Below are 27612 nucleotides of genomic sequence, written 5' to 3' on the forward strand. Positions count from 1 at the left end.
ACCCGAGCCCGCGCTTAGAGCGAAGTGAAGTCGGGCTTGAAGTGCGCTCCGGCCTGGCTTGCGCCGCTTTCAACCCAGCCTGGAACGCCCGCCCGCCCGCCCGCCCCGCCCGCCAGCTAGCTATCTTAAGCGCTCTCCGCCCGGCGCGTAAGCCTCCGGAAAAGCGGGTCCTCCTCTGAAGGGAGACCTCTCTTCGGCGGTGTCTCTTCCTGGCCTTTTAAACGCGTCGAAGAACCGAAAAGATGCCGTGTGTGGCGGACTGGCTGAACTGCCCTCTCAGTATCGTGCAGGGCATTTTCGGTGAGACCGGGCTTGGAAAGGGTTGCGGGGGAGGCCCGGGGGGGATAAGGCACGAAAACGCGAAAAGCTGTAAGGGCAGGTCAAGGCGGCGGGGAAGCGGCCTGAGCTACCCCCGGGTACGAAGCGGACAGGCAGAGGGGAAGTCGGCCGAGTCCGTCCGTCCTCACCAAAAAAAAAAAAGCACGAGAGGAAAGAGAAGACGGCGGCATTGCTAAGAACGGTTCTGGGACCGGAGACGACCGGGAAGGAGAGAGAGACGGCGGCACCTCGCCACTCCTTGCGGAACGGGTTGGAAGCGGGGGTGGGGTGTTAGGAAGTAGCGGGCTTATCCCGGGCAAAGTGAGACTGACCGACGGCGACAAAGCTAATAACCGAGTTTGGCCTGGCAAAGTCGGGACCCCGCTGGGCCGAGCGGAGTGAAAAGCAGCCTCGGAGTTGTGTTGTGAGGCAAACTTGGCTGCGGAAGGGCAGTTCTTCTGCACGCCGAAAGTTGGAACCCTCGTGGGAAGAAGAAGAGTGTTCCTGAGCATGTGCGCTGTGTTGTTTCTTTCGGCTTCGGGGCGGGGGAGGGGGCGGCTGAGTGGGAGAATAACGCTTCTTAAAGGCATTGAAGGGGATTTTTCCTATTAAATGTCAGGCCTGGCGTCCTTCTTTTGAGTGCTTAATTACTAGTTTACTGCTGTACTTTGTAATTAAAAAGAACAGGGTGAGGGCATGGTATTATTAGGCTTCTGCTCAAAACTGAACAGGAATCTTCTGTGTTTTCTGTGGCTATCAATTGCTCTTATATCTAATTGGTGTGTTTGTAATTTATGAGTGGCTTTCTAAACCCAAGTTGTTGTGTTCTTTTCCGTTTTGTTTTTAGCAAAATGGTTTGCTATATATCATTTTTAGCACAATTATTTGCAATTGAACCAACTCTTGGTTAAATGTGATCCAAAGTTAATCCTAAAATCTCTGAGCACGTCTGAATAATTGTCTAATTGTTTTTGTTAACCTTACAAGCAAAATATTAATTGCTAGGCTCATATAACTGAAAAACCAACATTTGGAAAATGCAGCTAACAGGAAAAGCAAAATACCATTAAAAAAGCAGAATAAATCAAACCAGTGAAACAAAATAGGAACTTCAGAATCACTCTCTTAGAGGCTAATTGGAACAATAGCAATAGACTTAGATACCACTTCATAGTGCTTTACAGCCCCTCTCTAAGTGGTTTACAGAATAAGCATCTTCTCTTTCCCCTCCCCCTACTGGATGCTCATCCAATGTTTAGGAATTTCCTAAACAACAGAAGGGTGGGAACCATACGAACTCATCCCAGAGAATAGGAATTGTCAGAGTAGGTGTTTCTCCTGAGTCCCACCAGGTGATATTCTTTAATTGAAAACCAGCTGCTTGAAAATTTCTACCACAAAGACAGATCAATTATTGGACAGAAGAAGTTATACTTCATGACATGGAAGAGACAGTGTAATACATTGAAGATGAAGATGTTGAATTAGGCAGAATAATAATAGTAATAAGAAGCAGCTTCCTAAGAAACAGGAAACAGCAGGTGAAGCTAAGCAGAATCACATCAGATACCTGTACAATTAGCACAGGGGGCCCCCAAGGCTGTGTGCTCTCCCCACTTCTCTCTGTATACCAATGACTGCATCTCTAACAATCCATCTATTAAACTACCGAAGTTCGCAGATAACACAACAGTGATCGGTCTCATTCGAGACAGTGATGAATCCGCATACAGACGGGAGGTTGAACAACTAGCCTCATGATGGGATCAGAGCAATCTGGAACAGAACATACTCAAAACGTAGAAATGGTGGTAAACTTTAAGAGAAACCCTTCCATACTTCACCTCTCACAATACCAGACAATACAGTATCAACAGAAGAAACCTTCAAATTTCTAGGTTCTACCATATCGCAAGATCTAAAAAAAATTTTTTGTTTGTTTGTTTGTTTACATTTATACCCCGCCCTTCTCCGAAGACTCAGGGCGGCTTACAATATATAAGGCAAATGGACAGCTAACATCAAAAAAGTCATCAAAAAAGGACAACAAAGAATGTTCTTTCTGCGCCAACTCAGAAAGCTCAAACTGCCCAAGGAGCTGCTGATACAGTTCTACAGAGGAATTATTGAGTCTGTCATCTGCACCTCTATAACTGTCTGGTTTGGTTCTGCAACCCAACAAGACAGACACAGACTTCAGAAGATAATTAGAACTGCAGAAAAAACAATTGCTACCAACCTGCCTTCTATTGTGGACCCGTATACTGCATGAGTCAAAAAGAGGGCTGTGAAAATATTTACAGACCCCTCACATCCTGGACATAAATTGTTTCAACTCCTACCCTCAAAACGATGTTGTAGAGCACTGCACACCAGAACAACTAGATACAAGAACAGTTTTTTCCCGAACACCATCACTCTGCTTGTTAAGGGTAATCTGGGTTCACAACTAAGGTTGTGGACTGTTGAGCAGAGTACCCTACGCATGAAAACGACTGAGACTGGTTGTATACAATAACGGTCACTTGCAGACAAACGGGGGTTTGATATTCCTTTACTTTTAGGGAAAAGGCAAAGACATAGGCCAAAAACAATTCCAGGTCATACACATATAAATTCAGTCAGTCAGTCTTCTTACCAATGTAGACTTGCAAAATAAACAAGGTCTTCGTTCAGTTCAGTTCAATACACAACAGTCAGTATCTTGAGGAATCAGTAACTAGCCATGATCAAGCAACGATCATAAAGCTGGAATATACAGTTGCAGCATGTCTTCAGCTTACAATGCTGTACCATCTCTGTAGATTCCCCAAACAAGCTATAATTTAGTAGTCCTTTTATACATTGGCTACAGAGCTCAACCAATCAGGATGCTTGCATAATGCAGCACGGCCTTAAAGCAATATCATGCCTTCCTATAAACAAACATAGTTAGTTTATATATTGCCTGGCCAATTAGTTAGGCAAATAACGATTTCCTGACACTGCTAAACAAATAATTCCCTCAACACTGTCAAACTGTTTACTAAGTCTGCAGTTCTATTAACCTTCTCATCGTTCCCATCACCCATCTCCTTCCACTTATGACTGTAACTTTGTTGTTTGTATCCTTACTATTGATATTGTTTCCTGATTGCTTATTTGTATCCTATGACTATCATTAAGTGTTATACTTCATGATTCTTGATGAACGTATCTTTTCTTTTATCTACGCTGAGAGCATATGCACCAAGACAAATTCCTTGTGTGTCCAATCACATTTGGCCAATAAAAAATTCTATTCTATTCTGTTCTACTTTCAACTATAAAAACCTATTGGTTTTTCTCCAGAAACCTGATTCCTAACTGTTCTGGCTCTCAGCCACTTCACAGTAACAAAATTAACAGAGTTGGGAGGGACTTTGGAGGTTATCTAGTCCAGGGGTCTCCAACCTTGGCAACTTTAAGAGTTCAACTCCCGGAATTTCTCAGCCAGCACATGCTGGCTGAGGAACTCTGGGAGTTGAAGTCCACAACTCGTAAAGTTGCCAAGGTTGGAGACCCCTGATCTAATCCAACCCCCTGCTCAATCAGGAGATCTATCCCATTTCAGACAAGTGGCTATCCAGTCTTTTCTTAAAAGCCTCAGTGATGGAGCATCCACAACTTCTGAAGGCAAGCCATTCCACTAGTTAATTGTTCTCACTGTTAGGAAATTTATCCTTGGTTCTTGGTTGCTTCTGTTCTTGATTAGTTTCCTTCCATTGTTTCTTGTCTTGCATTCTGGTGCTTTGGAAAATAGATTGACACACACCCCCTCTTCTTTGTGGCAACCCCTAAAAAACTGAAACCCCTGAACACTGCTATCATGTCAAACCTAATCTTTCTTTTCACTAAACTAGCCATACCCAATTTATGCAACCATTCTTCGTATGTTTTAGTCTCCAGGCCCTTAATCATCTTTATTGTTCTTCTCTACCCTCTTTCCAGAGTCTCAACATCTTTTTTATAATGTGGTGGATGCAGTATTCCAAGTATGGTCTTACTAAGGTTTTATAAAGTGGTACTAATACATCACATTATCTTGATTCTATCCTTCTGCTTATGCAACCTAGGATTGTATTGGCTTTTGTGGCTGCTGCTGCATGCTGCTGGCTCATATTTAAAATGCTAAAGCTACTATTGGCAAGAATAGATACAAAGGCATTCTACGTACACTACCTCTCTGAATGTAACAGCTATAGAATGTTCACTACTTAAATAATGGACCACCTCAGTGACAATTGAATCAAGTCTCTATACCCTAACAATAATTGGCATAGTCTCCCACCACTGAGATGGAAGCTTGAGATCAGAAATCACTGAAACAAATTGTAGCACGTTTAACTTATTTTTTTTCATAATTCTAGTAGTCTGTCATTTTTAAATCCCTTTTCAGATCAGTTTCAATCTTCGCATGTGAAACTTGTTTTTTTTCCCCCAAAAAAATCTTTTAAACATAAACTATAGAAGCAGACTCTCTTAAAATTAGCTTCTGGGTCCATTGTTCAAAACTATCTTCAGTTTGTTCAATGTTAAAATATTTTGCTTCATTCTTATTAGTAAGTGAAATTTAAAAATACATTTAAATTGTAATCTCTAATCCTTCTGCTTCTTTCTATTGTCCAAAGTCTAATCCTAATGTGTTCTTCTTTTTTTTTAAAGCATTTTCCATAAGAAGGATTCTTATAATTAATTCCAAAATCTTTTTCAAATTCATCTGGACTTTTAGTCTGTTTGTAATTTTCCAAAATCAAAGTTTTAATGACTCTTCTGTTTATTTTTTTAAAAAAAACCTGTGTCCTTAAACTGTATTTCAAATTTCTTTCACTAAGCATTAAAGAAGTCACTTGGTGTTTGATGATTTGAGCAAAATGGCTATTCCCTCATCTCCCAGAACTCTAAACCTGCCACCAACCAGTGTCATGTGGTTGCCTTGTAAGGTGAAATTGTCTAAAGACCTTTCTATTTCATCATGCAGGGCTGGCTTAATGAAGTTTTTTATTGGGGTTTTATTATAATCTTAAATTCCTTCAGCCTTTAATTTAATTAGTTTTTAAATGTTTTTTAACTTTTCTGATTTGTTTACCCTGGCTGTAAACCGCCCTGAGTCCTTCGGGAGAAGGGCGGTATATAAATTAAATTAAATAAATAAATAAATAGAGCACTTGTAGGCCATCTCCAGTCTTCTCATCTGGAGGATTATGAAAAGCCAGTCTACTCAGCAACTCTTCATTCTGCTGCAGTCATTGGCTCCACTTTTAGCCTTCTAAAAGTATGTCTGCTTTAATTTTTTAAGTAAAGGTTTCTCGCTGTTAGGGCCCAGGCTTAGGGTTCAGAATCTGAATCTATGGAATGTCAGCCTCAGAAGTCCTCAAGCTAAGTATCGCATGAGGCTGGTCCAAAAACAAACACTACCTGGGCAACTTGAGCAATTAGATGAGAAGGCCACCCAGCCCCTCTAATACATGAGTAGAAAAGGGAACTGAACAGAGCTGTTATTTGAGGATCCTTGCCAAGCAAGGGAGTAAATCTCTTAATTAGTTACAGTTCACTGAGGTTTGATTTAAGAAGCACCCTGACCCATGTTCCTTCATCATAAGTACCTGTCTCTGCAATCCTGACCTTTGAACTGGCTGACAACTTTTATTGGCTATTGGAACCCAGAACTAGATTTGGATGCTACTGTTAAAAGCAAACCATTCCAGCAAGCATCTGTCAAGAGATTTGGTTTTGATTTCCATTCCTAGATTACTAATACTGCTTTGAGGTTCAGTAAACTTACTTATCATAATGTGTGTGTCTATATTAAAAACCTAAAATTCTATTTGTTCATCAACTATTGAATAATAAATACTGTATTAGCAAAGTAACATTTTAAATGTACTGTACTACATTTTACATTTACAGCCTATACTTTTTACAAACTAAAATAGTGTGATTTGATTTTTTTTGTCTTGTTTAGCTCAAAATAATCTAAATCCTGAATGGGAAAGGAAAGTAACAGAGTACTTCAAAGAGAAATTAAAAGAAAATAATGCAACTAACTGGGTAAGGCTATATTTACTTATCAAAACTTAAATTATTTTAGGAATTATTTTGGATAGGATGGCTTGAATAACTTTAAGCATATAGTAGAGTTAAAAGGGATTATAAAATAAATTGAGTTTCTAGTTAAGTATATCAGTAGAAAAATAAAACAGGAAATTGCTATTGGAATTGGATATAAGATCTCTAAATGTATAGTCTTTAAATGTTGGATTCTGAGTAAATTTCCTGCATATTCAAGAGTATGTGATAGTTTCATTTGTGTTTTTTATAATTTCCCTAACCTAAAGACAATACATATTTGATTATAGAATAAATTGTCATATTTTATGATAAAAAAATTTTGTTTGAATAAGGAAAAAGAATACCAAAAGATGCAAGGAATACACAAACATCTATAATACATTTTTTTAGTAATTCAGTCTTGATCCCAAGAGATGAACAAATTAAACCTACACATTCAGAAAATTGAATTCTGACTCATTAGAAACTGTATGGAATGTATATAATCATTTAGTTAGTCATTTTATTTCAGTAGACCAGCTGTTTGAAAAATAGAATGTTATTGATTGGCCCATTTTTTAATTTCTTATTAAACATTTTATAGGTACTATAGAGAAGATTTAGTTAATTGACTAAATCTCAAATATGCATATCTGAGCTAAATCATATTTTGTTCAATGATTACTAAGAAATCTTTTTATAAAATCAATGTAAATTCTATCAGCCTTTCTGTGTAGGTATTAGATCTTCAGACTTACTTAAATTAAAATATAATTAGATGAATAATCATTGAAAATAAAGATATAAAATTCTGCTTGCCTCATGAAGCTAATTCTTGAATTTTGTTTTACAGGTACCATCATTGAATGATGTTCCTTTACATTACCTGAAACCAAATAGCTTAGTAAAATTTCGCTGTATGGTTCAGGATATGTTTGATCCTGAATTTTATATGAATGTTTATGAAACTGTTGATAGAGTTACTAAATCACGTGTAAGTTAGTTTCTTCACTATGGTTCTGATTACCTATACTCCTACCCAGCCATGTTGTTCCTCTTGTGGTCCTTGTTTCTCTTTTATGATTATTGAAAATTTAGAGCAATTTTTCATAAATTATTGTTTAGAGTGATAAATACCCTGTAGTATAAAATAGGAACAACATGAAACCAAATCGTCAAACTTTTATCAAAACAATTCCAGGACTACCATATTTGTGCTGTGGCCTTACCTACTTTGTGACCTTGTCTTCCTTCCTGAATTTTAAGTTTGGTTTTGCCTACCACAAGGTATCCATCTTTGCTAGGTCCATCATTTCCTTTTTATTCCATGTGACATAGGACTTTTGTAGGAACAGCCAGTGCCTCTTAGAGTATCAGATGAAATAAAGGAAATCTTAAGGTTTTTCTATGTGTATTCTTAAGTGAAATATCAACAATCCACATCTAATAATAGTTCCTTAACAATTCTGTTCATGTATATTGGAGTGGAACAGATGCTTTGCCTGGAACCAATAAAATATGATAAATCAACCCTTAGCTTTTTCAGAATGAAACATTAAAAAAAGAATATATTGAGCTTGGCAGAGAGTAGAACCACTACATTCATAGAAAAAATAATTATGAGAAAGTAAGAGTAAATATTTACAAAATCCCCACAAATCTTCCCAAAAAGAACATGGTAAGAAGTTGTATGGAATACAATAGTGATTTTATGTTTTTTAACAGGTTATGCATTTTGGAAAATACAGAGATGTAGCAGAATGTGGGGTAAGTACAGCTACTAAAATTATGGCAACACATTTAAATTGCTATAATATTTATCCTTTTTTTTAAATTTTATCTTTCACTGATTCTATGTATATCTTTTTGGAGAACTTGAAAAACATGACTTTTCAAAAAGGCATTTGGGGATGAATTTGTTCATGTAAGCCCAAATGGTGGTGCGTTAATTTTTTTTGTTAGAATTGTGTTAATTGATTTTTGTCTTAAAGCTTCTGAAAATAATACTATAAGCAACTCGTACAATCAAAAAATGGAGATGAACACAAGTTTTTGTAGTAATAAATAATTACACAACATATGTATTTGTTTTTTAATAAAAGATAGAATAGAATAGCATAGAATGGAACAGAACAGACACCCACACCCTTCTCTTGTGCTTTTTTTTTTAAAAATAAAGATATAATTGAGCACTCATCTGTACCGATGTATCCTCATTTAGTTTATGGAATCAGTGACAACTAGTCCTCCTTAAATCTATTTCTGCGGAATATGTGCTTCTATTCTATTTTGACTGTAGAAGGCAATAATGCTAGTGGGTTTTAGAAGTACTAGCCCCTCACACATTCTAATATTTTATCAGGGAAGAAAAACCTACCCTTATCAGATACATGGAGTAGACTTACATTAAGGCTATGTGAATGTGTATTTTTAGCATTGCCATTTTAACATTTAACAATGTTTCAAAAACTTGAGATTAGAAAATACTGTAAGTCTAAGACAGAGAGAAGCATACAGGTTGTAGTAAAAAAAAATAGATTTTACAGTGTATTGTATTCCTGTGCAGGAGATCTGTATGCTAATTATTACCCTTTTTGTGGGATGTTCTGTGCCTCTCCTTTCCAAACATATGTTCTATGTCTGTTGCCAGGAGTGTTCTGGGATCTCTTCCAGATAGTTTTCTTGTAAGACTTGTTTTGGGGTCACACATGCCAATTTATATGCTTACGTCACTTACTTATAGATATTTAGTGCTGCATTCTAAAAACACTTAGAAAATGGGTTGATCAATAGCATATATTAATATATGTTGTGTAGACATGAATTTAATTTAAATTTGGCTCCATACATTTCACTAGTGCTTCTACTTGAATACTATATTGCTAAAAAGGAATTGTCAGGCTTCAAATGATACAGTTCAAACTAGCACTGTGCTATTGTTGATATAAAAAACCAGAATCAGCATTTCATTATTTTAAATATGTCAAAAAAGTTGTTACTGGAACTTTTGATCTACAGAAATTTGAGGTCATTCCTTGTAATTCCTTAGGATAAATATTTCTTTCAAGCACACTAATTATAAATTTATTTTAAGATTATCCCCTTTTTAAAAAATCAAATGTATTTCATTTTTATAACAACTTTACAATATTTTTTCTTTTTATCATATGTTAGTGATGTATAATATCTCTTCTTCTAGCCTCATCAAGAAATAGATTTAAATCCTAAACAAATCATAACTGCAGATAGACAGACTTTTTACTGTGTTCCAGTGCCAGGAGAATCAGCGTGGGTAAAAGAAATATCCTTTGTAGCTTATTATATTGTGGACTCATATATAAAAAAATACAAAAATAGTAGTAGTAATATTGATAATGCAAGCTCTTTAACACTTGATAGAAAAGTATTGATTAGTTGGTTGATTGGTTGGTTGATTCTATGCCATCAAGTTGTGTCAACTCTTAATGACCACTGAGATGGACCTCCTCTACGTCTGTTCCAAACCAGGTCTTCCAGTGTTGCAACTATTGTTGCTGTAATTAAATCCAGTCACCTTGCTTCTGGTTAGACTCTTCTCCAGATTTACCAGTTTAAGAAGTCTTAGGACAGTTAAATCTTTGCATCATATATCCAAAATATGATAATTTGAGCATTATTATCATCTCCAGTGAAAATTCTGGATCGATTTGTTCAATTATCCATTTATTTCCTTGGTTTTCTATGGTATACTTCAACAGCAAGCAGAATACTCTTTCTATCCTGCTTCTTCGAAGTCCAGTGTTTCTTCCAGAGTATTATAAGGAAAATCATTTCTTGCAGAACTCTGATCTTTGTAGATATAGATCAGGGATATCAAACTCACAATGTCACAGCAGCGTCACGTGACATATCGGGACTTTTTTCCCTCTTTGCTAAACTGAGTGTGGGCGTGGCCAGCACGTGACACTGGCCGGGAGTTTGACAGCCCTGATATAGATAGATCAGAGTTTGAACTTCAGAATTTACCTTTTGACTCCACCAACAAAAGCTACAGATGCTGAACAAAATGGCTATTTGAAGAAGCCTTAATAAAGATAACCTTTTAAAGAGCTTTTCTTAACTATAATAATAGAATCAGGATTTTCTGAATCCTTGGCAAGGAAGCATATTTGGGGACAGGTTTTTGTTTTTGTTTGGATCATGTGCATGAGTTGAGACTAAAAACATCTCTTCCGAGCTGATTGTGATAGTGAGATACTTCTCTATGTCAAGTGATAAAGAGATGTAATAAGGAGAAAAGGAGATAATTTATAACGAAATAGATGGATTAAGCAATTTAGCCATTTTAATTGCTTTTCTAATATGGATTTTTTATGGTGCAGCATTTCTAAACTGCTCTCAGTATGGTACCTTGTTTGTGGTATTATAGTTTAACTGTTGTATTTTTTGATACAGATTGAATTGTTTTCTGCATTTCTTTTTGCCCCGGGTTAGATATTAAGATAGACAGCCATACCCTGAATTAAGGGTTTACAGCAGAGGTCTTCAAACTTGGCAGCTTTAAGACTTGTGGACTTAAACTCCCAGAAGTCTACAAGTCTTAAAGCTGCCAAGTTTGAAGACTTCTGGTTTACACGGTTGTAAAAAAGAAATTAGAAATTTCTGAAACAAATAAATACATACATATATACAATAACATTTACAGATGAATGACCTGCTATTGTAAGCCAAATCATGCTCTTTCCTTATTGCCACATAGTCTACTAGCACTTGTGTGGTATTCCGTTTTTAATTTGTTTATGTTCATTCTTCAATATTTCTACAGAACTATTTTTTAAATTCTATAAGAATATGAAACATTACATGATGTAGTCATATGTTAAACTTACAAAATGCTGTTATCTTTTCCTTCATCTTTGGAAATGATAGCATTGCTTTAATTTTAAATTACATGTTTAATTAAATTTCCAGATAAGTTTATTCATCCTATCAGAATGTTTCTGTCCTTAACTTAAAACTTACGCTTATAATAGCGCAAGTCAAGCTCGAGTTTGTCCATCAACATCATACACACCAAGTCGCCATAAGAGGAGTTATGAGGATGATGAAGACATGGAGTTGCATCCATCAAAACAAAGAGAACAGCACCTCGGTATCAGTTGAGAGAATGTTGTCTTTCTCCTGAAAGTCACTTATTTTTCAGAATTAATATTGTGTATCTATTTGCACTGAAGTGATTTATGCCTTGTTGACTTAGAATAGATTTATAATATGATTTTATATACCATTATCTGGTTTTTGAAATAATTAGATGAGTTCAGGTATAGTTGCAAAAAGAGCAAGTTTCTGAATGTACCATTGGTCTGATGTGTTATCCATGGGTCAGTTTGTAGCTACAGATACATGATTTACAGACCAGTATTTGCAAATACTATATTCTTCAAAATGAAGGATGATTGTGATTTATAGAAAGAGCAAGAGAAAACTCATGGAGAGATGATACATTAATTGTTAGCCATGAAAATAAATAGGACAATATATAACTGAATGCCAGATGCAGCAGAAAAATAATGAAGAGCGTTATGAACTTCATGGTTCTCTTTGTTTGGCTCACAGTTATTGAAAATAAATATGCTGAGCTAAATCAGAGGTGGGCCATTTGCAGAGTCGTCTATATTTTTTTTCTTCTAACATAATTTTAAAAACACCATATATAGAGTCCAGAAATAAGCACTTTATTCCAGTCCACTAATGCCAGATGTTGAGGTCAGGGAGAAAAGAAAGTGTACAAAACAAATAACAACTTCCCCCTTCTTTTGTTTCTAATCATTTCCACTTCTTTTCCTACCCTTCATAGTATTCTGAAGTATTTGCTTGGTTTCATCTAGGACTTAGTACTCCTTTTGTAAATTAAAATACTTTTGGGGAATTACTATTCTGAAAAGAATCTGTTTGCAACATGCACTTGTGACTCAGCATGATGTAATTTTTTTTTCAAAAAGCAGCAATAAATATTAATCTCAAATTACGAGTTTTAAGGTAGTGGAAACTGTTGTTGTTGTTGTTTTAATTCTAGGAAATGTGCCCGATATCCAGGGGAGTGGAGAGCCAAAGCGATTAGAAACAGAAGCTTCTGCAAGGCATCAGATGATTTCCTTAAACTGTTCATCTCCGCTAGATCTGAATTTTCCACTCCCAGGAGAAAAGGGCCCAGCATGTCTTGTGAAGGTAATAATATCTTAAGCAGTATCTGAAACAGCATCGCTTTTACACATGTTAGAGGTGTGGAGATTTGTTGTAATTTACATTTAGAACTGGTACATAAATCAAAGCCACATACAGGTAGTCTTCAACTTACAACAGTTCCTTTAGTGACCATTCAAAGTTACAATGGCACTGAAAAAAAAGTGACATGATCATTTTTCACACTTACAACCATTGCAGCATCTGACTCATATTTATGATTATTGCAGTATCCCAGTGTCATGTGATTTACCTTTTGTGATCTTTTGACAAGCAAAGTCAAGGGAAGCCAGATTCACCTAACAACCGTGTTACTAACTGAATAGCTGCAATGACTCATTTAACTGTCGCAAGAAAGGTTGTAAAATGGAGCTAAATTCAGTTAACTGTTTCACACAGCAATGGAAATTCTGGGCTCAATTGTGGTCGTAAGTCGAGGACTACCTGTGTTTAATTATATATCACACTGCTTCATGTAAATATAGCCTGACAGTTGCACAAAGCCTGTCTGTCACTGAAGGGTATATTAAGTGACTGTATATTGTTAGAATTTAGAACACTGTAATTCTGCAGAGTTACAATTTTTTATTGAAGTAGAAAGTTATGAAGGACAGTTATGATACAAACCTTTTCCCATAATACGAAATCATGATTTATTAGTACGTTCAAGTAGCTGTTGCTTTTATAGTACTTCATATTGTCTTACTGCAATTTCTTCTCTTAAACATGTTCTTTTTGTGGCAGATATATGAAAATGGGGACAGTTTCAAAGTCAATGATATTCTTGAGGTATATGGGATTTTGTCTGTCGATCCTGTCCTGAACGTGCTGAACAATGAAGAAAGGTAACATTTTAGTGATGATAAAATGCAAGTTTGCCATCATTGTGACTGAAGAAATTCACATATTTGGTCCAAAGATAATAGGTAGTTTGTAAAGTTTCTATAAAAAATTAGCAACATTGAGTTTTCTTCTTTGTCAGTGTGTTTCAGAAAACAATAATTCAAAATTTTTTTGGAAGATTAATGCTAACCCACAAATTGCTACTTTACAGTGTTGAATTTATAACTAAATTTTAGCGATTTGAATTTGTCCCAATTCTAAATAATACTTAGTTCATTGTTCCAATGTAAAAAATAAAAAAGTCATGTCAATTCTTTATATTCAGGAGCATTTTTAAAAGCTATAACTGAGGACTTTACTTTGATTGCTGCAAAAGTATGAAATAAATTCAAGAACTTGATTTATTCTGTTTATAATACAGATAGTCCTTGGCTTACAATAGTTCATTTACTGAACATTCAAAGTTACAATGGTACTGAAAAAAGTGAGTTATGATTGTTTTTCACACAACCGATGTATCGTCGTTATGATGTGATCAAAATTCAGATGCTTGGCAACTGGTTCATATTATGACCATTGCTCTGTCCCGAGGTCATATGATCATGTTTTGCAACCTTTTGACGAGCAAAATCAATAGGGAAGATTCACTTAACTATGTTACTAACTTATAAACTGCAGTGATTCAGTTAACAACTATGGCCAGAAAAATCATAAAATGGGGCAAAACTCACTTAACAAATGTCCCACTTAACAAGAGAAAATTTGGGCCGAATTGTGGTTGTAAGTCGAGGATTATCTGTGCTGACATTTCATGTTTCAATAAAATACCTTTTTCTTTAGCAGGAAAGGACGTTGCATGTAATTTTGAAATTAAGTGTGCCTAAATACAGATACTTCTATGTTTTAGGGAGAATTCCTCCTCTCCAGTGGAGTCTATGGATTGTATGGATACTGTGGAAGAACAGAGAGTTCATAGTCCTCCAGCATCATTAGTTCCCAGAATCCATGTAATTCTGGCACAGAAACTTCAGCACATAAATCCATTGTTGCCTGCTTGCCTTAATGAAGAAGAAAGCAAGAACTGTAAGTGTTTCAACTATTTAGGGAAAATTACCTTGTTACTATCAGATGCCTGAATTGGATTTTATTGTTTCCACTTCTTTGTACACAAAACGGTCAGTTTGTTCCTACGTCCTTAGTATTTAAAACATAAAGGATATTTGTAAATGTTGTATAAGTCATTTTGCTCCCCCTTTGAGTTTATGTTCTATACTCCTCGAAGGGAAAAAACGTTGCGATACGTCACGTGACGAGCAAGTTTGACACCCATGTCTTATGGCATCCATGTAATAATCAAAAGTGTCCAGCTTGCTTGATAGTGATTCTAAATAGCACAGGAAATTGTTCAATATAAGGCACCACCCTTCCTTTCCTCATAGTAGTAATGCTCTTGCCAAATACATCTCTGTGTACTGTATATACAAATAATGTTTCTGAAAATCCTGTAGACTACATGTGACAACAATAGTGTTCATTTTAGCTTGTAAAATTATTTCTGCTTTTAAAGTCCAGATTATAAAGTGATTTATGGAAAAATTCTGAATATTGTAACAATTGTCCTAATGGTATCTTTTAAAGAAAAGAGATAAAGAGTAAATTATATGCACCTATAATAGATTAAATATGGCTTCCAATTTTTAATTGCCTACTGACAGAGTTGGTGTGACTTCAAGGCAATTTTCAGTCTTGCTGCTGATTAGTTTTTCTTATTTGATAGAAATATTGAGCTAATCTTTAACAAAATTGGCTTCCTTCAAATGGACACCTGGCAGCTATACTGACCCCTAAAATTAGCTAGCATTTGAAGCTACAATAAAATATTACTTCCAGAACTCTCATATTTTAGGGAAATAACTCTTTTTTAAGATAATACCTGGCCAAAACAATCATGATGCTATGAAGAAAGAAAATATCTGACGTTTAAGCTAATAATGCAAGCAAGTTAAATTTCCTCTACACCATAAAATCAAATCATGTTATGTTATGTTATGTTAAATCAAACTTTATTAGAGCCATACCTCACCATCTTCTGCATCATCAGTGTCAACATTCCTTCAGAACTTTTCCAGGCCCTTAGGCCCCTAAAAGAAGAATTTTCTCAGTTTCATGGTAATAAAAAGAGTTCCTTTGATTTAAAGATGAAATTTAATGATTTAATAACATAGTTGATAACTAGTGTGGGGTACCTTCCTTAGCTATTTAAATTATTTCTTTTGTGTGTCACTTGTCATTTTTAAATACAGCATTAAAATCTGTTGTCAATATGACACTCAGCTAAAAATATATGTATGTTTGATGCACAGTTGTATATCATTAACTGTCTTCTGCAAATGATAATTAAGTGTACAGGTAAGCCTCAACTTACAACCATAATGGAGCTCAGAATTACAATCATAAATCATTGCATTTATAAGTTGAGGCATTATGTGACCTCATGCAAAGTTACGACCATTTTTTTACAACAGTCTTAAGCAAATGCATTTTCCTCAGTGGGACACTAAGGAACAACAATTTTTTATTGGGACACCATAAGTAAATCACAGAAATCAACAAAAAACACAGTCATGTGTTGCGGAATACAGCAAATAACCATAAAGGCGAACCAGTTGTCAAGTGCCAAACAAATGTGATCTCATGATTGCAGAGGGGGAAGCCAACAAAATAGGTTGTAAATAGTTTTGAGGAGGTCCATTGTCATTTGGAATGGTCATTAAGTGGCCAGGCATAAGTTGAGGACTACCTGCACAATACAGGTAGACTTACAACCACAATGGAGCTTCTAATTTCTGTTGCTAAGCAAGACAGTTGTTAAGTGAGTTGTGTCCCATTTTATGACCTATTTTGCCACAGTTGTTGAATGAATCACTGCAGTTGTTAAGTGAGTCATATGGTTTTTAAGTGAATCTTAAGTATCTTTGTTGAATGCCAGCTGGGAATGGTACAACTAATAATCGCATGTCCCCAGGGCAGTGCAAATATCAAATACATGCCAGTTGCCGATACCATAGGGATTCTGTAAGTGTGAAAACCAATCATAAGACACTCTTTTCAGTGCTGTTGTAACTTTGAACAATTACTAAACAAATGGGTATAAGTTGAAGACTACCTGTATAGAAAAACGCATGTGTTATTTCTGATTCTTGCCTATGCTGTCTATTTTAGTTGTCTCTAGTTTTATGTCTGAACTATCACCAGTTAGAGCAGAGCTTCTTGGCTTCCTCAGTCATGCCTTTTTGGGAGACAGCTTGGCTGCTGAATACGTTATATTGCACCTCATTTCCACAGTGTAAGTAACTAATTCACCTGTTTAACGTATCTGATCCTGTGGGAGAAGAAGTAAAGAGCAGAAAGTATATAATTAAGACATACAGTATTATTCTGCCACCTAAAATTGTTCTAATTTTTATCCTCAAATAAAGTAAAATAATTTGTTCTTTTCAATATGTGGTGATGTTGATGTAATCTCAATTGCTTGCATATTTATTTAGATCTTTAACAGTTTGAATCACTCTCTTACCATACAATTGCTAAACTTTGTCACTGGGCTGAAGGTAAAAAAAAGCTGCCTAGAAGGAATAATGTAACAATTGTTAATATAAAAATGTTTAACTCCTAGCTAGCTTTTCTTTATCTTCAGTTTCCTGCTCCTAATCTTTTCTAAATTAAAAGGGAGGAGGGGAAGAAGAAAAAATAATTTCCTGTAACAAGAAATTCCTGCAAATCGCATTAGACCAAACCAGGGAGCTGGTTTTCCCAGTTGGCTCCTTGTATTTCTAAAACGATATTCCTGTCACAATTTTAAGCTATAATACTATATCCTCGTTGATGCTTGTTCATAATTGTTCTACTAATTTCACTGTATATATGCTTTCAAAGTCAATATTGCTCTTTAGCCAAAAACATTTTTAGCATAAAATGGTTTACAAAGATCAGCAATAGAAGTTCTTGCTCGTAGCCTTATATTTCTATCCTTTGTGTTATCTAGCTATGTGAGAAGAGATGTCCTTCCTCTAGGAAAATTCACCCTGAATTTAAGTGGCTGTCCAAGAAACAGTGTCTTCACAGAGCATGTATACCGTATTATTCAACACCTTGTTCCTACAGTAAGAATTACATTTATAAGCTGTGTACCTTAACTGCTCCTTCACGTCAGTATCTGGGTTCACCTGTCACATTAAGTTGTAATGAATTTGGCTATCAATATATTAACACAGCAATTTGTAAACCACAGTTTATATCTTAATAAAATGTGTAAAATTGCTTAGTCAATTTACCATACTTCTGATTGGGTATTTAAATGGACAATTGAGTGTATGAGTGAGAGAGAGAGTTCTTTGTATACAGATAATCCTCTGTAGGGTTGATAGTCCTCAACTTATGACTGTTTGTTCTGCCCATCCTAGCACCCTTGCCCTCACATGATTGTGATTTGGGTGCTGGCAACGGTCTCAAGAGTTCAAAGTGTTGCAGTACCCCACAATTACATAATCACCATTTGTGACCTTTCCTGTAAGCTTTCCCAGAAAGACATTGGGAAGACAGCAGGGTCTCAAGTTTCTGGGATGAGTCTTCCCCATGTACATATCCTCTCCCAGTGCTTGCATTGCACCAATCACTCACACATCCCCGCATACCTTCCCAAGCTTCTCTTACTGCTTGTGTATCCTCCCCAAGTTTTACTTTTCCATCTCACACTCTTGCATCCTCATCACACCTTTCTGACACCTTCCCCAACTCTCACTACAACTTTCACACCATGCCTTGCCTCTCTTGCACCTCCTCATGTCCTTCTCCATCTGGCAGCAGTCACTTATTGCCTGTTGTCCTGCCTGGGAGCCTCCAGGTACTTTCACCTTCCTGCCAGCCTCCTCACTGACTTAAGGGAAGCCAGCAGAAAACTGCCTGGGATTTAATTAACGGTGGCAACCAAGACTGCTGGGATTGCCATCACTATGTAGTACAGTCACACTTTATATAAGTTTGCGATGGAAATTCTGGTCCCAATTGCTGTCATAAGCCTACCTGTATGTCACCAATGCACGACTGCTTGCATGACATATCCAGAATGATGGATCTGTACCCTATGAGACAGTTTATCTCTAATTCCTCTATGGCTCAAGGAAATACAGATGCCATAATTTTAACAATATGGTTTCTGCCCTTGCTTATGCCTGCCAGTATGCTTAGTTATAATGACAAAAGAAAAAAAATAAAGTGTAATTAAACATTTCTGCATATCTATATAATACATTTTTTTCAAGCAGTGTTATTTAAGTTTGATGCTTTCAAGGTTAATGGAATATTTTTCAGATTCTGTCTTTTAAAACCAATTTGCATAAATTTTATTACACTTCTGATTTTTGAAAATATTTACTAACTTATGAAAGAAAGAATGTATTTCTTGTACTGTGGAAGAATTGGGTATCTTTAGCCAGAATATCTGCAATTACATGATTCTTCGATTTTTATTAAATCATTAACCCCTCACCTCAGTTTTAGTGAATGTAGTAGCTTAATTCTTTATTAGGTACGTGTTCCATATGACAATTCATTATAGTGATTTTCTCTTTTTCTTTTTTCTTTCTTTTTTCTTTTTTTGACAGTCGTATCGCTTACAGATGACCATAGAGAATATGAACAGCTTAAAGTTTAACCCACACAAGGACTACACAGCTAATCGCTTAGTCAGTGGAATATTACAGCTGGCCAACAGTACCTCTTTTGTCATAGATGAAACCCTGCTAGAGCAAGGACAGCTTGACACAAAAGGTTAGTATTCATGGATACAGTTTCGATTCAAATCTATTGATAAATAAATGTTAAAAAAACATGTTTGAAGCAAAAAGAGAGTTTCCTCTCTCATTCTTTTATTTTACATTATATTAGAATATACATGCTTATCTTGTCATCTGAGATCGTCAGTTATAAATGTTGAAATTGTAAATGCATTATAAACAGTAAATCAAGCAACTAGGTAAAGCAAGAAATAAGATCAGAAGGAGGTTTAGTATGTTTGCTTAGTTACTGTAACAGGTATTGTGTGAGTTTGGGGAAAAGAAATTAATCTAACTGGAAATAAACTAATCCCAATTTAAAACAAAGATAAAATTTCCTTCAACTTTTCAGATTTAACGTCAAATATATCTTCTGAAATGTAAGTTATTTTACATCCAGAGAAAGGCAGAACTATACAGTTTTTGATTTGGATTACCTTCTTTACAAGAATAATAGTATAGGCATATAAAGCCTGTCCCTTTTTAGCTCCGTTTAGTTCAATTAACAGAAGTTACTCTTTTTTATTTAAAAAAGTGGGATTTTCATGCATCTATTGTTGAAGGATGTTATCTCAGTCATGCTGCTTCCCAGTTGTCTTCTGCTGTCAATGGACCTAAATCTTTCTTACGCTGTTTTTCTGCTTTTCCATCCATGTCTTAATTCTGATGGTTCACCATACTTATAATTCCCAACAGTGGAGAACATCAAATCAATAAAAATTTGATTACATAAAAATCATCATAAACAATTAATAGAAGAGAAAATCCAACATCCCAAAACCAAGATAGAGACTCCCCAAAGAATGCTGAAATAAAAGATTTAAATTATTGAATTTTAATAAAGTAGTTACTTTTTGGTGAAAGTGCATTTTAAAATGTGGGGCTTTTTGCAGAGATGACCTTCTACGTTCAGTTTCTGGATTGTCTTCAAAGGCAGCTTCATGAAATGTGTGCAGGAATTATCCAACTGAGTCATGATTGTGGCATGAGTTACCCATCAGTCAGGATATTCTGATCCCTATTCATGTTCATAAGAATTAAAAGTTTATATTTAAATAGGGCTTTTGCTTATTTTTTTATATTTCCATTCCAATTGAATGTTGGACAGAAGTTACGTAAATAGTCTTATAACACTGTCTTTCTCTGTCATTCACCAGGATCTATGAAAACAGGGCAGAGCAAGATAAAACTTGTGTAGAAAAGAAAATTGGCAAAAATTCAAAAATAGACTATATTACATCATGGCAGAGAAAAATATTCCAGAAGAAAAATCCCGAATTGGGTAGCTGCTAGAAATATTGGCAATTGTTCCATTTTAAGCTCTCCCTCCTAGTCATATCCACCAAGACCTCACTGCATAGAAGTTTCCCTATCTTTCCCATTCGGCTATACTGTATTAAAGATAATAGGAAAAACACCAAAAACTAGTTTTGGCATGCTTTCCCTAACTTATTAATTATTAACTTACATTCTGGCAAGCATACAGACATGTTCTTGAAACAGTTAATTTGTTAAATACAGTGAACCAAAAAATACACTGAATGGTGTATTTTTAGAATACCTTATTCCTTATTTTTAGAATAAGAAAAGAATGAGACAAAATCTTCCTTTTGTTAAACAAAAGGAAGGTACTAAAGGAACATGTGTATTTTAAAGTCTAATGTTCAGCCTTTAGCAAGTAAGGTATTCCAAGTATGAACTCTAAAATACAGTTATGAGCTATTGAATTTAGTATAGATACTTAGGGAAGAATTTATTTTAAGAAAAACTAAAGTTATTTCTGATGCATTACAAGCCACGATTAATGTTTTGGTTTGATTTTACTATCTTTGATAGATCAACATACTAACTCTTAAGAGAGAAATTAATGATCTAACAACACATCATTAACAATACATGTAACAACACATTCTTGTGATCTTGTGAACTAGGACAGCATAAAGTGAATGGGGTACAAGCAATTTTTAAAAAGTTAAAAAATATAAAAACAAAAATTGCACAATGTAAGTACTTTAAATAAATGCAGGGGAGCATAAAAGCTAATATATAGCTAATTAAGTCTATCACAGTCCAACTGGTAGAAACTAGCGCAGAACCTAACAATATATGTTGTAGAAGGATTAGTGTCCATCAGCAGCTGGAATGTATAGAACTTTTGTGTGTGGCCTGGGTAATTGAGATAAAGCTAGCGCAAAAGCTATTGATTGGCACATAGGGTAGTATTGATAGAAACCACAGGCCTCCTTCCACTCTTCCATGTTTTATACCTGCTTCTGTCTCAAGAATGAGCAAAATCCATTTAATATCAGTTCATCAGCAGTCCATGATTCCTGAGTCAATACATAGTCATGGTGGGAAAGGAAATAAGTGAAACGGGATTTCTGGTGGATGCAAACTACCTAGCCATATTCCTGGTTAGAGGAATGACTGTATATTGGTCACTCAAATATCAAATTACTCTGGAAGCTAGTTAAGAAAAGCAAACATCAGTTTACTAAGGTTGTGCAAAGATACTGTCTTTTTCTCTTTCAGAACAGCTTTTTCCCTTTCAGAACAGCTACCTTAGGACTAACAATGAGGTTTACATTTTAGGGGGAGGGAAGCTTTTTTTAATTTTTTAGCTTTTAAAACATATTAAGGGTTTTGCATTGTAATATTTGTTGTAATAATTTATAATTTCTCTTTGATTTATTTTAGATTTACATACTTGATTGTGCAAGAAAAAATATTTTTGCAGAATTTCTCCTAGTTCTCGATGATCATTTGCTCAACTGCTTAACTCCTAAAGCAATTTTATCTAGGGACTAGGTTTATATATTAATTCATAGGACAGAATTCTTGAAGACTAAAAATTAAAATACTATATTTTATTTTATATCTGAATCTTTGATAACAAATCATTGTTTTTTCTTTTTTCATTATTGTGTTTGTAGGTGTACACAATGTGAAAGCACTGGGCCACTTGATAACTTGGCAGAAGGTGGATTATGACTTCAGTTACCATCAGATGGAATTCCCATGCAACATTAATGTTCTGATCACTTCAGAGGGCAGATCACTCCTACCGGTATAGCAAAGCTTCCCTGACCTTCCTTCTTTGTAATTTCTTAAAGAAGAATGAAAGGATACAAAGATAAACTAGCTGTGCTGTACGTCCATGGTTCATACTGGATGCTGTACTTGAGCAATACATTGCTTTTCTTTGAAAATTTGGCATTATAAACCTTGGAAGGAACAAAAATAGTGCCTGTAAACAGCATTCATACATATAGATCAATTAATCTTTAAGTATATGATTTTGGATGTTATTTTTAAAATCCGCAATCATTAGGATACTATTGCATTTGTAGGTAACTAAACAAATTGGATTAAAAAGACACTTCAACTAATTCTTGTTATCTGATTTCTTAGACAGAACTCTATATAGCATGTAGACGCTTTCAGAGCCAGTATGAAAAAAAATCCCTTAATGATTTGGGGGTTTAGTCAGAGTGAAGATTGCTACCTTTCTTTGTATTAATAACTGAAATGTGAAATAATGATTTAAACTTTTCCCACAGTCAGATTGCCAAGTCCATCTACAGCCAGAGCTCCTTCCTCCTAATATGGAGGAGTACATGAACAGCCTTCTCACAGCTGTGCTGCCATCAATCCTCAACAAGTTCCGCATCTATCTAAGCTTGTTGAGACTGCTGGATTATAGCATATCAGATGAAGTCACGAAGGTATAGAAATTATCATTTATTGTTAAGTGTTCAGATTGGGACAAAATTCTATTAGCATTAGGACAGGGGTGTCAAACTCAATTTCATTGAGGGCCACATCAGGGTTGTGTTTGACCTGGGGGGGGCGTGGTGTGGGCATGGTCAGCTTGACGTCATTCGTGTCAGGGGTGCCTGTGGTGGCCCCAGTGCTGTGCCAGCAAGAACAGGCTTCTGAGCTCCATTTTCGGCTGCCACAGCCTCCTGCAACCCTCTGCCAGTGAAAATGGACGTTGTGGGAGGCCATGGAAGCTGAAAATGGAGCTAGGGAGACCATTTTTGCTGGCAGAAGCACCGCGGGCAGGTCCTTCGTTATTTTTAGGGCGGCCCAGTGGGCCAGATCTAAGTACACCCTGTGCCAGCTCTGGCTCTGGCTCCCAGGTCTTGAGTTTGACACCCCTGCATTAGGATGTATGCTAAAAAAGCACTCAACTCCCTCTCTCACCTAAAATGAAACTTCTGGGAGGAAGAGGATTGTTTTGAATTTCTATTACTATTGGTATGGTGGAACATTAAAACATTAGAAGCTTTGTTCCATTGGAATATTTAAAAAGTGCCAATTTTAAATGCTTAAATGTTTAAAAAGTGCCAAATTTGGGATACAAAAGGCACACCATCTGAAAAAACTAGTTCTTGTCATTTACAATGAAATTTTAAAAAACTTGGATTAAATTCAGCATTTTAATATTATCAAGGAAGCTTTCTTGTATGGTCTCGTATTGCAATGGACATTTATTATATGGTTCTTCCCTGGCCATTGTGAAATCACAGCTGGATCTTGGCACTATATAAATTGGTAAACCCTTTCCTTTTTTAATGGAAATGTAGGATGTGAAAATATTTTATGCCTGAAGAATATATGTTCATATGGTAGAAAATTTCTTTAACATGGCACTATATATGCAAAAACACTGGCTAAAAATTAGCATTTGAAGGGAGAAAATTATAGTCCAATCTTTTTCTGGACTTTGGGAGGCAAATCTAAGTTAAACGATAAAGCTTTAATCAATTTCTTCAACAGGCAGTAGAAGATGATTTTGTAGAAATGCGTAAAAATGATCCTGAGAGTATAACAGCAGATGATCTTCACAGAACTCTACTGGTAGCAAGGTAATGGCACAAATGCTAAGTAGTTTACTGAAGTTATCACTACAGTCAAAAACAAGGACATGTGTCAATGCTGCTGATGTGACATATATGACAGCTCAGGCTTCGATTTTCAGTGAAAGAAAATGCATAATAATGCACAAGAAGTCAGGACTTATGGACCAAGGTACATAGAAAATGGCTCCAGTCATACAACCGAAGTGTGGTTGAAACAGTGGAAAAATAGTAATAGGGCAATTTGTCCTGGTTGTTGCTAGATAAGACAGGTCTTGCATGTAGAAGCATCATCCCAAATTCAGAAACTGTCTTTGCCTAATGAAAATGCATCCCAGGAATCATGAAAATAAAACAGACTGGAACAGCAGGAAGAAGGTAGAAAAACAAATAATCCTCCTCTAACAGTGCCTTAATTTTTTTAAAGTAAGAGATTATTAAATGATGATTGCATAGAAGACTATGCAAGATTTGGAAGGGTGCAATTTTTGTTTGTTTGTATCCCAACTCTGTTGTTTTTACAAATAACTCAAGATGGTGAACATATCCAACACACCTTCCTCTTCCTATTTTCCCATAACAATCCTGTGAGGTAGGTTGGACAAAGTAACTGGCCCAAGATTACCCAGCAAGCTTTTATAGCTAAGACCATGAATTTTTCTCATTCATGTCACAGGAAGAGTAAGAGAACAGACATTCTTTTCCACCTCCTCCAGTTGTTTTTCTGGAAATCAGCCTGGAGATTTTAAGAGCAAGTCCTTTCCTCCTCCTTTCCCTTTCCATAAGATCTGCTGTCTCATTTAGTCTCACCAGTGTTCTGTACCGGGTGGGTGGGTATGTTTGGCCCTTTGGCAAGGTGGAATGATTGTTTAAATGAGCTAAGCTGTTTTTTCTTTGCAACAGAGCACTTCCCTAAAAAGTGCTAACTGCAAGTTAACAAGCTCAGCGACCTTGATTAGATTAGAACTCTCCCACCTGCTTGCAGGGCTGCCTGAAACTCATCAGACTTTAATGAGTTTCACCTTGAAGGCTTTTGTCAAGTGCAAAAAAATTCGTCTAAATGTGTGTATTGGCAGGAAAGTGAACTTTTGTAGCCGCTAAACAAGTAATGGCTATATTATTTTTCTTTCATTATTTCATACTCTTTACTATATATCCCTGTAAAATTCTATGTTGCAGTCTTTTAGATGCTGTGGTTGAGATCCAATGAGAATAATTCATCAGGTTGTTTTCAGGGCTCCATTAAGTATCTGATTCCACAAAATTAGCTTATTTGCAAAGCCTAAAGGAGCTTTGTCTCAACCAACGACAGCATCTACCAAATGTTATCTTAACTAAAACATTTTCAGGCCTGGTTAGTATTTGGAAGGCATTACCACACAATTCCAGGGTGTTGGCTAGACAGGAAATCATGACCCAATCCCAGAAATAAACAGCAGTTGTTTGCTGCTGCCGCCAAGGCAAGTGCAAAGAAGTGTTCCTGTAATCACCAACAGTTGAGCCGGACTTGAAGGGAATTCTTAAGTGAGCTTCAGGGTATGACTTTCTCTGTACACAGGTTTCATTATTTATATCAGGGGTGTCAAACTCCTGACGACAGGTCGTCACGACGTATTGCAACTTTTTTCCCCTTCACTAAACCGGGGATGGGCATGACCAGTGTGTGATGCGGGCCACGAGTTTGACACTTGTTATTTATAGGCTTCCTATATTTGCCTCATTTTCATTATAGTAAAGGTTTTCATTTGTACCACACACCCTGTTTCTCATTTGTCATTTCAGAGATATTTTATTTATTTATTTATTTTGTCACACAGTATATTTAAGCATAAGCATGAAATAATTATACAATATATAAGCATATATATGAGTATGAGTATGTAATAACTATATTAATTGGATATAACGAAAGGAAACAATAGGACAGGAATGGTAGGCACGTTTGTGTCTTATGCACGCCCTTTACAGACCTCTTAGGAATGGGGTGAGGTCAATGGTAGATAGTTTTTGGTTGAAGCTTTGGGGATTTTGGGAAGCGACTTCCTTACCAGATTCCTCCATGTCCAACAATGACAGACCTTCTAATATACCGCCTTCAGCAGAAAAGCTGGGATACATTGAGAGGTATCTGCCTTGAAAATAGCTCATGTTGAACTATACAGCATAGTCAAACAATAGCCCAGGAAGCCTTTTATAAAATTTTGCCAAATTTCAATTCCACAGGAATCATAGCTCCTAGATTTTGAATGCGTTCTGCAAGTTAACTCATTAGAAGTACCTTGGTTCAAAAAGTTTTGTCCTATGGTGCACTGTTTTGCCCCAGTTAAAGGTTACAGGAATCAGAGTGTTAGTACTATATGGATTCTAAAGAGGTTTATCTCTGTTTCTTGTCCACAGGTTCCTTTCTCTCAGTGCTGGGCAGACAACACTATCAAGAGAGAGGTGGCTAAGAGCAAAGCAGTTGGAGGCATTACGCAAAGCCAGATTACAGTCGCAAAAATCTGTAAATGGAAATGAACTTTAGGACAACACTATCCATGTTTATAAGACTGTAAACATGCCTAACATTTGTAGAACTGATATGAACAGAGCTTATGTTTATACCGGGTTTTGTAGATAATTTGTATCAAAGTTATGGCTCTTTTCTCAAATGAACCCAATTTATGGTGTTCAGCAGATTAACACTGATAAATTTTGGAGCTCGTTTTGTAACCGAATTAGCAACTATGGAAAATCTGTTTGATATTAAAGATTTACTATAAAAATGATGTCACACTTTTACTAAGAATTATTATAACAGATAAACACTTTATGGCATTAGAACACATATCAGATTTTAATGAGATTGGCCTGAAAGTCATAGTAGAAAGTACAATTTGTTGAAAATGGCTCTCCACTTACAATTGGTTCCACAAATGATTACTTTTCATCAAGTTTAGCTGTGTGAATATGCCCTAAATAGTTACAAATTTACTACCGGTAATTACTATTTACCCAGAATGTAAAAGTGTAAAATCAGTATAGTTATCTATATCTTTGTCATCTTTATTGAAGTCCCTCAAAATGGAGATTGTACTTAATGTATGTGTCATATCTGATGTTAGCATTGCTAGTTAACTCTTTAACATGCCTGGATAACAATTAAGTTCCTCAGTGGTTATTTTTAATTATTATTTTGTCCCACCATATACACACAGAACTCAAAACAGCAAACATAATATTCCTGCCTCCTATATTCCAAGGCAGACAGCTCTGCAGATTATGTCCTTGCAGTATCTATTAAACTTAAGAGTTTTATATCAAAAATACAACCCAAGTTAAGTGAAAATGCTGAGTTTTGTTTAACACTTTTGTGGAAACCCACAATTTTATTCACTGAGTTTACAATATATCCAGGGTAGCATTTCAGGAGTATACACAGGCCATGCTTTCTGAACTTTAGAATAAGTACAGATAACATACAG

General features: G+C 35.9%; 1 protein-coding gene across 2 annotated transcripts; it reads left to right on the forward strand.

Annotated features, from left to right (window-relative positions):
- Nucleotides 1-161: 161 nt before the first annotated feature.
- MCMBP (minichromosome maintenance complex binding protein) lies at nucleotides 162-26916 on the forward strand. 2 transcript variants are annotated; one of them, XM_058187485.1, is made up of 16 exons: nucleotides 162-300; nucleotides 6302-6387; nucleotides 7241-7381; nucleotides 8113-8154; nucleotides 9587-9688; nucleotides 11389-11524; nucleotides 12443-12594; nucleotides 13354-13454; nucleotides 14360-14535; nucleotides 16675-16798; nucleotides 17498-17615; nucleotides 19116-19281; nucleotides 22220-22353; nucleotides 22847-23011; nucleotides 24069-24157; nucleotides 26546-26916. In XM_058187485.1, the coding sequence occupies exons 1-16, from the start codon at nucleotides 243-245 to the stop codon at nucleotides 26670-26672; spliced, it is 1917 nt and encodes a 638-aa protein (XP_058043468.1). In that variant the 5' UTR covers nucleotides 162-242; the 3' UTR covers nucleotides 26673-26916. The 2 variants fall into 2 exon arrangements, with proteins under 2 accessions (XP_058043468.1, XP_058043470.1); XM_058187487.1 differs by having other exon boundaries at nucleotides 11389-11518.
- The last annotated feature ends 696 nt before the right edge of the window (nucleotides 26917-27612 follow it).

This window comes from Ahaetulla prasina, chromosome 6 (genome assembly GCF_028640845.1).
Source record: "Ahaetulla prasina isolate Xishuangbanna chromosome 6, ASM2864084v1, whole genome shotgun sequence".
Classification (NCBI taxonomy): Eukaryota; Metazoa; Chordata; class Lepidosauria; order Squamata; family Colubridae; genus Ahaetulla; species Ahaetulla prasina.